Below are 12,234 nucleotides of genomic sequence, written 5' to 3' on the forward strand. Positions count from 1 at the left end.
TTGTGTTGCCTTGCTTTTAACTTTTTGAAGAAGATAAACCTGGATTCATTCTTCTGTGACTTGCTTTTTCTGTTCTACATTAGTTTTTGAAATCCAGCCATGTGGCTATGAATAGCTGACTTTAATTAATTTTCATGGATGTGTGGCTTTTTGATGCATATTGTACCATATTTTACTTATCCATTTTACCATTTTATGTTGATGGACATTTTGATTGTGCCCATTTTTATTTTAAAAATGCTATAAATATCAGTGCAGCCGCTAAGAGATCTTGCCAGTGATTTTTAAGTTTTTCCTTATGCATAAACTATCTGACTGCTAATAAGTACAGTTAATTTAGTGAAACAGCATTCGCTACTGTGGTTTTAGTGGCATGCTCCAATGGTTAAGATGAACAAATGCTCAAGAACCCACAGTTGTCACACTGGCTGTGCATGTACACCTGGCCGTTGGCTTCATTACTATCTATTTAAGGATCCGAGAGAGCTGGAGGAAATGTGTTGAAAAAGGTATAATAAGCCTTTCTTATGTATTTTCATAAAATTGTGTTGATATACAGAGAACTGTCTTGTTAATATGATTTCCAAGAAGAAACAGTCTCCCTAAGACGAGTGGAATTGAGAAGTTTAAACATCCCACGAGATGGCATAATGACGTTTCTTCATTACAACTTTCCTATTTTCTAATGTAATTCTGTGGTGGCATTGAGTGGCAAGAATAGGACTTGCAATCACAGCAACTTTCTTCCTAACTAGTGTATAAATTTAGAGTAGCCTCTATAAGCATCGCTATAAATATCTAGTTGATTCCTACAGAATAGTTTCAGATACTGATGCAAATGAAGTTAAGTCAACTGTATATCTTACACCAACATAACAGCATCTTTTTTCCTAGAGAAAGAATATATACTACTTTTAAAATTCAAGTAAAGCCTTTGCCAGATTAAAACAAACAAGTAAAACCAAAATGGACTAATTTACTGACGTTAAATAAAAAGATAGATACTATTTTTACTCAAGGAAAACCAGGTCTAGGACTAATGAGCATGGAGTTCTGATTCTCAGTAGATTTATTATGTTCACAGTTTTTATGCACATGTAGAACCTTTGCTCACGGTTTCCATATTTGTCTCCGTGATATGCCGGACTTTCCAATGCTGTTCTGGGTAAAGTAGGGTAGGTCAGCTACAGCTTGAGCTCTGCTCCTGAAAACTCTGGTGTCCAAAGAGTAGCCTCGGTCAGTATCTGTTCACTCATCTTCCTGGTCAGTGTCTGTCAGTACCAGAATATGTATGATGTTGACAAAGAAGTGAAGTTCATCCACTCTGTGATCTGTAGCAATATTGGGGCTAATAAAGTCAGTGTTCCTGGGTCATCTAGGTGAAAACCAGTTAATGATATTTGACTTTTCAAGGAAAACAATACTCCCTGTTCTGAAATACTACCTGACCAGGTTTCCTTCCCACTACTGTTTTTCCTGATGGACAGTCAACTGCAAGTTTCCAATTATCATCATATGGTCAGTCAAATTTTGTTGGGATGCTTCCCCATGAAAGCAGACTAGTATGGCTTGCTATTAGAGTTTTTTTTTCTCTCTAATTGAAGGATAATTGCTTTACAGTATTGTGTCAGTTTCAGCCAAACATCAACATTTTTTGTGTTGTTCATTCGCTAAGTCATGTCCAACTCTTTGCGGCCTCCTGGACTGCAACATACTAGGCTTCCCTGTCCTCCATTATCTCCCAGAGCTTGCTCAAACTCATGTCCATTGATTTGGTCATGCCATCCAACCATCCTGTCCTCTATTGTCCCCTTCTCTCCCTGCCCTCAATCTTTTCCTGCATCAGGGTCTTTTCTAATCAGTTGGCTCTTCGTATCAGGTGGCCAGAGTATTGGAACTTCAACGTGAGTCTCTCCAATGGACATTCAGGGTTGATTTCCTTTAGGACTGACCAGTTTGGTCTCCTGCTATACAAGGGACTCTCAAGAGTCTTCTTCAGCACTATAATTTAAAGGCATCAATTCTTTGGGGCTCAGACTTCTTTATGGTCCAACTCTCACATCCATATATGACTACTGAAAAAATCATAGCTCTGACTATATGGACCTTTGTCAACAAAGTGATGTCTCTGCTTTATAATACACTATATCGGTTTGTCATAGTTTTTCTTCCAAGGAGCAAGCATCTTGTAATTTCATGGCTGCAGTCACTGTCCACAGTGATTTTGGAACCCAAGAAAATAAAATTAATAAAATCTGTCACTGTTTCCATTTTCCCCCCATCTATTTCCCATTAAGTGATGGGACCAGATGCCATGATCTTAGTTTTTGGAATGTTGAGTTTTAGCCAGCTTTTTCACTCTCCTCCATATAGTTAGGGTGACCATATAATTTCAGGACACTTTAGCAATGAAAGAGGTGATTTCAGTGATTATTTCAGGACAGCAGCCTAAACCAAGGCTCTCTGGCCACCTGGAAGTCTCTATTCCATCTTGGCCTGGCAATCTCAGAGCACACTATCTTACAGTAAAAAGGGTCATCTATATAATGGCAATATTTCTAAAAGTCTCATCAGAACTCTGTGATCTAGGTATCACTGTTTTAAATTGTACACACCCTCCTGGGTGTCTTTTCTGGGCTGTGCTGGGTCCTTGCTGAGGCATTCAGACTTTCTATAGCTGTGGCACCCAGGCTTACTTGCCCCGCCGCATGTGGGATCTTAGTTCTCTGGCCAGAGATTGAACCCACACCCCCTGCACTGGAAGGCGAATTTTTAATCACTGGACCACCAGGGAAGTCAGAAGGTATCCCTTTTTCCTTTTTGCCTTTTCTTAGTCTGAGCTTTTTTTGTAATTTTCCTCCAACAGCAGTTTCACTAATAGTCCATTGTACATTGGTGCCTGCTTTTAGGGGTAGTGGAAAGTAAAGCTTTAATAAATTCCCTTCTATTGAATCTTTGTACTGCTCAATAGCATACTTGCATTACAGAGTTGGGGAATATTAAGTTATGTTCAAAATCCCCCGAGTGTCCTTCTGTGAAACATTAGCAGGCCAGTGAGCCTATGACAAGTCTAATGAAGTCTCATCTGAGGACCCATTCTGGTGTATTGACATAAAGGACAATTTATTTGTCATCCTCAGAGGTACTTAAACTTCTGAGTCCCTCGGTCGTGATGGATATCTTTCATTAATTTACCAGTAACTACTCATTGTGCACCTCACTGTCTGTCCCAAATCAGGTCAGTGATGAATGGCCCGCTAGGGCTTCAGGACAACCATCGGTACGGAAAGGTGTCTCCTGCCCCAAGCTTCTCCCGGGCTGCGGTGCCCTTACTTCCTGACTTTTATATCACACCTGGAGAACAGAGCACTCATTGGTTTGACCTTTCCTTCTTCAAAGTTTCACTTTCAGGAAGTTTTCCTTGTGACTAGTGGGTATGTTTTTCTTTGTCCTAACAGGTGTGGTTAGATCCTGTGATGTGTTCCAGATGAGTTTGAGGATGGCAGTCTGGAGAAAAGGAAGAAAAGAGAAAAGGACTAACTGGGATTCCATAAAATTATTTATTGACTTCATGTTTCCTGTGTTTTATCCTAACATTCTTAGTTATGAAGTGCAGTGAGGAGAAACCACCTAGAAGATACAGGGGCTTCCCAGGCGGCTTAGCAGTAAAGAGCCTGTCTGCAGTGCAGGAATTGTAAGAGACGTGAGTTCGATTCCTGGATCAGGAAGGTCCCCTGGAGGAGGGCGTGGCAGCCCACTCCAGTACTCTTGCCTAGAGAACCCCACAGAGAGAGGATCCTGGCAGGCTGTGGTCCACCGGGTTGCGGAGCTGGCCGTGACTGAAGCGACTTAGCCCAGCACGCCACAGAGCACAGAGCATGTAAAGGTATCCCAGGTTTCCTCCAAGTAGACCCGGTCCTTCAGAGATTCTCTGATACGTGAAAGGTGTGTGTTTTCACACAACACAAGAAAATGGTAAAGGAAAGCTGCAGACTTACACAGTTCTTTATGATACAACATTAAAATTGAAATGTCAAAGTCCCTTTGAGGTTAATTTCTGAGGTTTCATTGTGCCTTTAATGGTTTCACCCTGATGCAGTCCTTGGTTTGTTTTGAATTCTATTTGTCAGAAATACAAACTATTAAAGCCTCAGTCACTGAAAGAAAAGTATAGAAAAGCTGTGTGTATTTTATGAAAATTCTCAGGTAGAAAGCTAGCATCCATTATGCAGGAATGAGAAGAGGCTCTGTCTTCAGTTCTTGCTCTTTGAAAGTACACCAGCAATTTCAAGACACAAGTCCAAAGAGAGATGAATGAAAAACACAGAAGTACAATGAGCAAAATCTTTACTTTATGAAATTACTTATTCCATCTGATTTAAAAAATAAGAATCTTATAAAATAACCCCAAACTGTAAATATTAATATAAGAATTTCTGAATATTAAAATTATTAGAAAATACAAAGCAAAATAGTTAAAATAGTTCTATAAGTGATATAAATGAAACATGGTAAGGCAAAGCATAAATAAAATAGATAAATTTCAAAGCACAAAATTTGCTTGACAATTTTTGGAAATTATTACAATGTTAATCATTTAGTATATTGTCTTTGTTTCATATTTGCAGATGAAAATAAAGTGTTCAATATAGTAAACACTTTGAGCTTTTTTCCTCTGTAGAGTTGTAGCTTTCATTCCGTAGGAAGCTGCCTCTGCATGGGAGATTTGCATGTGAGTGGGTTAGTAGGGGTAATTCTTTGATACAGCACCTGGAAGGCTGGAAGAGTAACTGTGATGGGCAGAGAGACAAGCTGAACTGCAGGGCAGTTGCGGTGAAGCCTCTGAAGAGCCCAGGGGGTTCTCTGAAGCAGGCATGCACATTAATGACGTCCCCATTGAGAAAATGGTGTGCAGCCACTGGGTTGCATCACTCCATTGCATCCTCGGGCACTGTTGTTCCTGAGGACAGACACAGCCTTGTGAGAGCTAGCTCCCTGCAGCCCAGCTGCTCCTGGGGAGGGCCTCAGTCTTGGTTAGAGGGGAGTAATGGGACCTGGGCTCTCTACAGCAGGTTTCTCCAAATTGCTGCCTTTTACGGAAGCATTTCACGGTGACAGCATCCTCTCAGCCTAACTTTCCCCATCTTCTCCTACATTGTCAGTCTTGCAGTAGGCAAACCTAAGAACCTGTGCTTTCTTTAGGAGACAATTCAGGGCAGGGCGAGAGGGCACTCAAAACCCTGCTGGCCTTACAAGTGGAGAAGAAGGTGGCTCTGGACCCCACTTGCTTTGATTTTGATTTTAAAGTCTTGTCCTTGTTCATAATCATTCTAAGAGCATTATCTCTTGGGACACCCAGGAGGATAAAACAAAACTACTCTGTAGGAATTGTGGTTGGTAACTGTACAGCAAACCAATTAATGGCTGTAACAGAACTTGTAAATTTGACTCTTATTATTGGAATTAATCAAACGTCATTTCTTGATTCCACAGAACATTGTGTTACTTGTTTTCTCCATTATTCACAATGCTGTGTAGTTATGAGATATTGTTAATTTGTTTGTGTATTCATGTTGAAATATATTTGACTAAAATGCCTAATTAAAAAAAGAAAAGTAAGTATAAATTGCTATTAGACCAGTTATTATCAAAAGTGTTTTTATACTTTTCAAAAGTGTGAATGCACACATGTGGATATTTAACCATATTTAGATAAATCAAGGGTATCCAGGTCAATTCTCAATTTAAGATTATTTTTAAGCATTTTAAATTTATTAAGTCCTCTTATGCCTATAATTTTTTTTCCCTGTTTCTGCTCTCACATGCCTTTAGTTCATCTAGTTTAACATCATACTAAAAGGAGTGATGTCTTAAATGTGCTTTCAAAAAAAAAATCAGACTGCTTAAATTAAAAGTGCAGTAACTCTATTTGTCATATTTCACATCGTCCCTTCCTCTCATCTCTCTGTAAGCCTGGCTTTAGTCATTATTTTTACACTTTACCAATACCAACACCTTTTATTCTTGTCAGCTCTCTACCACCCTCTCCATGGGTGATGTGACCTTCTCAAATGGTGTTGTTCAGTAACTAAATCATGTCTGACTCTTTGTGACCCCATGGATTCCAGCACGCCAGGCTTCCCTGTCCTTCACTATCTCCCAGAGTTTGCTCAAACTCATGTACTGATTCGGTGATACCATCCAACCATCTCATCCTCTGTTGTCCCCCTCTCCTCTTGCCCTCAGTCTTTCCCAGAATCAGGCTCTTTTCCAATGAGTCAGTTCTTCAAATCAAGAGGCCTAAGTATTGGCACCTCAGCACCAGTTCTTCTAATGAATATTCAGGGTTGATTTCCTCTAGGATTGACTGGTTTGGTCTCCTTGCTGTCCAAGGAGCTCTCAAGAGTCTTCTCCAGCACAACAATTTGAAAGCACCAGTTCTTCGCTTCTTGGCCTTTTTTATGGTCCAACTTTCACATCTGTACATGACTACTGGACAGACTATAGCTTTGACTAAACGGACCTTTGCTGGCAAAGTAATGTGTCTGCTTTTTAATATGCTGTCTAGGTTTGCCATAGCTTTTCTTGCTTCAGGTGTCTACTAGCAAATGGAGGTAGCAATGAGAAATACTGTGCAATGTTTTTTCATAACTGTTTGTTTTCTCCTGTGTCTCTGTGTTCATTCAGGCTGTCCTGACAACAGCAGCTCTCACCCTGGGTGTGCTGTTTCCGTGGGTGGATTTCAGGGCTGCCTGAGGCTCATTTCCATTGGCGACGAAGCAGTGGATCCCATCTCCGTTCAGCAGGGGACGCTAGGGAGTTTCCGTGACCTCCAGATAGACACCTGTGGCCTCACAGATAGGTAGGCAGCCTCCCGTCAGCGTGCCTGTTTTCAGGGTGTTTTTTGTTTGTTTGTTAATTTTTAATTGGAGGGTATTTGTTTTACAATGTTGTGCTGGCCTCTGCCATACAACAGTGTGAACCAGCCGTAAGTATCGTGTCCCTCCCTCTTGGACCTCACGCCTTCCCCCACCGCATCCCGCCCCTCGGGGTGGTCCCTGGGCACCAGCTCGGGCTGCCTGCATCGTATGGCAGGTTCCCACTGGCTGCCTCTTAATATTTTATGTATGGTAATGTCTGTGTTTCAATGCTACTCTCTCAGCTCGTCCCACCCCCTGCTGTTTTCAATTTTTGATAGTAGATTAGAAACAAATAAAAAAGAGCGTCTTCTTGCCCTTTCTCCATTCCCAGTATTCCATTCCATGGGGGAAAATTATATTTATACAGAAAACAAAAATGACGACCTTTAAGTAATCATTTCTTTCCAATGATACTTTTTTAGAAGACACACTGTCGTGAATTTTCCTTGTATATGCCTCCAGGCTACTTAATTCATACAGAATACTATTGATGCTGTTATAATTATTGATGACTATATACTTTAAAAATGTCTAACACTTCAGAGAGCAGACTAGAATATTCTAAAGAGATCATGGAGGACCCAGAAATCAAAATTCTATGTGGTTAGCTGCATTCACCTTACATCCTCTATTCTACAGGAAAAATGAAAAGTAACTCTTTCTTTGATAAAAGTTGAAGCTTTAGGGATTTCTAGTGATGTTGTAAACACAGCAAAGAGTGGAGAGGATTCAGTCACCACATACTGAGCGTAGATAAGATACTGGGGAAGATAAGAAAGGCAAAGCTTTAAAACAATAGCATATTAACATTTCTAAGCATTGCAACTTTACCAAAGTTATTTGTTAGCAATACTATCAGACTTTTAAGTAATTTTGGCTAAAAGGGATGGCTTAATCATCACACATGCACCTTTTTTCTGTGCCAATATGTCTGACTTCTCTGCAATAGCAGTGCATTAAATTTGTGTTGAACAAATGTACACACCCCGGACATCCCCACACATCCACACATAGGGCACTTTTCAAACGTTCACACTGCACAGAGTCCTTTGTGGAGTAAATCTAATCCAAATTTAACACTAATTGAAATTCCCTGTCATCACCAATTAACTACAAGTTACAGTGCAATTTAGCAATGTATGAAGAAATCACAAATTCCCAGTATGTAAAATACTGACTCACAAGAACTTGGCACTTTAATGCAAATGCCCATGGTTGTATGTTCACATTCTATTCATTTGTAGTGGAAAAATTATTTAAATAATTCAGACAAAACTCTCAATACTAATTTTCAGATTATAAAAAAACAATTGACATAGAAACTATAGCATCATCTGTAAGTTTTAATTGCAGTCATCTCTGGAATCTTGAGTCTTGGGAGAGGGTTAGAAATGTTCTTTTGGACGTAGAGTGCTGCCCTGACCCATGGGGATGACCTAGTAGGGCAAGAGGGTGAGAGATCAAGTTCACAGGCAGTGGCAGGGTTGTCTCTTCAGTCAGGAAGCTCAGAGAAAGTTATTTTAGGGCCTGGAGAATTCCATCCCAGCATATGTTGCAATCACAATATTTTTCTCACATAATGGTGGTCCCTTTGTGCATAAAAATTTCTTGTCCAAAAATAAAAAAGCAAACAAACAAACATATCTATGTTGTGTGTGACCAGAATAGAAAATAGAAACATTTTCCACATCACATTTTAAGAAGATTTTCAGATATATGTACTAATCTATGGAGACGTCTGTAGTGTTAAGCTATTTTCCGTACAATTCAGGTTCATGGCAACTCTGTAAGTGGATATAAAAATAGCTGTTGGCACTTTGGATGGCCTATATAGTCACCAATTCTAATTTTTTATTGCTTAACATCTAAAGACATGTCCTTATTCTCCATTCTTCTTATTACTAAGAATGTTCATTTTCCTCAGCCCTTTAGTCCATACCTACTAACTGCATGTCCAATGCACCATGAAATAGATTCCCTTAAAAGCGCAGCGAAGCAGACACCCCCGCCCGGGCTGTCTTTGGGCGCTGTGCACTGCCCGGCCATCCGCCTCGCCCACCGCTCGGCCTGCCCCGAGCAAGTCCTCATGTGCTCAAGTGAAGCTGAGCTTTATTATTAAAATGCAGCTGGCTTTATGACTTCTATCCATCAGGCACAGGAATTAATAATTCACAGCAGCATTCCTCCGCACACTGCAAATGCTGCAGAGATGTCTGAAGTCCAGGCGGTGCTTGGAAAACCTTCCTGCGCCTCTCAGGACTTGTGCTCGTGACACTCTGCCTCCCTGTGGTTCTGCCGTCACTTCACAGGGAAGGGCTCCCTGTCCTTCGGGACGAGGCTGGGGGTAAGGATAGCAGTGAGGAGGGATCGCGCCTTACACTCTTTGGGTTTTGGCCATTAGGATTTCATGTTGTGTCACTCAGGCTACGTAGCCCTTATCAGGTTCCTCTTAGGCTCAAGCATTTGCCATCCCCAGCCATGGACTGTGTTGATGGGGTCACTTTTTCCAGTTCCACTGCTTTTTATCTAACATTAACCATCTAGATGCTAAATGCAAAATTGTGAAACATACATCTTGTTTTTTTTTAAATAAATAATACATTTAAAAGAAAATTAATTACCACAAACTCAAAGATTTTGTTTTTGAAAAAATCTTATACCCAAATAATTTTAGGTAACCCTATAATATTCTTTATCATAGAAGAGTCATCTTCATCCTATTAAAAAGTGTGGAATCTATTGAAGCAAGATTTTAGAGAGTTTCAATTTGTCAAAAGAAAAAAAAAAAAAAAAGGCAAGAAGCTGCTTTGTTCAAATGAGGGGCAGAGGGGATGGCCCGAGCTTGGGTCAGGCCACCTCTTCAGCCCCAGAGGATCTGCAGAACACTGTCTGAAATACTGCCCCTCCGGATACTTGGTGACTGTGCTCCTGACTGTCCATTTCTGTAACACTTATTGTAATTTGCTGACTGTCAAGCTGTGGATAAGGGCTTCCCTGGTGGCTCAGTGGTAAAGAATCCACCTGCAATGCAGGAGACCCAGATTGGATCCCAGGGTTCGGGAAGATCCCCTGGAGAAGTAAATGGCAACCCATTTCCAGTATTCTTGCCTGAAAAATTCCATGGACAGAGGAGCCTGGTGGGCTACAGTCCATGGGGTTGCGAAAGAGTCAGACATGACTGAGCGACTAAGCATACACACACTTTTTTTTTTTTTTTGAGTAAATTTCATATACTTGCCTGTATTGATTGAGTCCCTTACAATGAACATTTTTAATTAATACACAGAATTTTTTTAGAGCAGTTTTAGGCTTGCAGAAAGTATAGAGAGTTCTCCTCTATCTCTTTTTTCCAGTCTCCCTGCACACAGCTTCTGTATTTTTAACATCTTGCATCAGTGTTGTACACTTATTAGAATTGATGAACTGATACTGATACATTCTTGTTAACCAAAGTCCCTACTTTACATGGGCTTCCCAGCTGGTAAAGAATCCACCTGCAATGCGGGAGACCTGGGTTCAGTTCCTGGTTTGGGAAGATCCCCTGGAGAAGGGAAAGGCTACCGTTCCAGTATTCTGGCCTGGAGAATTCCATGGCCTATGGTCCACGGAGTCGCAAAAAGTCGGACACGACTGAGTGACTTTCACATACACACTAATTTACATTATAGTTCATTCTTTGTGTTAGACAGTTCTGTGAGGTTTTCCAAATGCATACTGTTATGTCTTCACCATTATGGTATCATGTATAGTAGTTTCACTGCCCTAAAAATCTTACATGCATCATCTATTCAATCATCCCTCCCTTTTCCCAACCTCCGGCCTGGAAATCACTGATCATTTTACTCTCTTCATAGTTGTGCCAATTCCAGGATGTCATGTATGGGAATCATGTGCTCCATACATAGCCTTTCATTTAATAACATGAATTTAAGGTTCTTCCAGGTGTTTAGTGACTGGACAGCTCATTTGTTTTTAGTGCTAAACAATATCATATACCACAAGTTTATCCATTCACCTGAAGCACATCTTGGCTCCTTCCAGGTTTTCAGAGTTAGCAAAGCTACTATAAAAATTTACGTGCAGGTTTTTGTATGGAAGTAGGTTTTCAGCTCATCTGAGTAAATACGAGGGAGCGCAATTACTGGATCATGTAGTAAGAAGATGTTGAGTTTTGTGAAATACTGTCAAACTGCCTTACAGAGTGGCTGTGTCATTTTGCACTCCCACCAGCAATGGATGAGCGCTCCCGTTGTCCTCATCCCTGCCGTATTTGGTGCTGCCAGAGTTTTGGACTTTTGCTTTCCTAACAAGTCTGTAGTGTTATCTCATTGCTTTAATTTGCATTTCTCTACTGACATGTGATGCTGGAGATCTTTCTGTATTTTTATTTGCAGTCTTGGTACCTTCTTTAGTCAGGTGTCTATTCAGATCTTTTGCCCAAGTTTTTAATTGGTTGTGTTCTTATTGTTGAATTTTAAGTGCGTGCATGCGTGCTCAGTTGCTGTCGTGTCAGATTCTTGCAAACCCATGGACTGTATAGCCTGCCAGACTCCTCTGTCCATGGGATTTTCAAGACAAGAATATTGTAGTGGGTTGCTGTTTCTTTCTCCAGTTCCTCCTGTATTTTATACCCCAATCTTTGTTAGATATATGTTTTACAAAAGTTACCTATTAGTTTATAGCTAATCTTTTCATTCTCTTCGTGTAATTCATAGAAAATATTTTTTTAATTTTACTGAAGTGCAAATTACCATTTTTTTCTTTTGTGGACTGTATCTGAAAAGTCATTGCCAAACCAAGGTCACCTAGATTTTCTCCTATGTTCTATTCTGAGAGCTTAATGGTTTTGCATTTAAAAATTCTGAGATCTAGTCTGAGTTCATTGCTGTGAAGGATGTAAAACCTGTGTTTATATTATTTTTTTTGCATGTGGAGGCCCAGTTGTTTCAGCCGTATTTGTTGGAAAAGTTGTCCTTCCTTCAGTGAATCGCCTTTGCATCTTTGTTGAAGACGAGTGGGTTATATTCGTGTAACTGTTTCTGGGCCTTCTAGCTGTGCCATCAGCCTGTTTGCTCTTTGCCAGTGCCACATGGCCTTGATTTCCGTAGCTTTATAACAAGTTTTGAAGTTGGGTAATGTTAGTTCTTTGATCTTTTTCATTTTTAATATTCTCTTGGATCTTTTTCTTTTACATATAAACTTTAGAATCAGTTTGTTGACATCCACAAAATTACATGCAGTGATTTTGATCAAGATTCCTCTATAGATCAAATTGGGAATATCTGAAATCTTGACAATTTTGAACCTTACTCTC

The 12,234-nt window shown here is 40.2% G+C and overlaps 1 protein-coding gene across 1 annotated transcript in view; it reads left to right on the forward strand.

Moving 5' to 3' along the window:
* Window positions 1–12,234, forward strand: part of LOC133048439 (contactin-associated protein-like 3) — a 225,642-nt gene that overhangs the window by 132,483 nt on the left and 80,925 nt on the right. The window contains exon 10 of the mRNA XM_061132107.1: window positions 6,688–6,862. Within this exon, the coding sequence (XP_060988090.1) occupies window positions 6,688–6,862 (175 nt within the window). The remainder of the gene's footprint in view (window positions 1–6,687; window positions 6,863–12,234) is intronic.

This window comes from Dama dama, chromosome 29 (genome assembly GCF_033118175.1).
Source record: "Dama dama isolate Ldn47 chromosome 29, ASM3311817v1, whole genome shotgun sequence".
NCBI classification, from domain to species: Eukaryota; Metazoa; Chordata; class Mammalia; order Artiodactyla; family Cervidae; genus Dama; species Dama dama.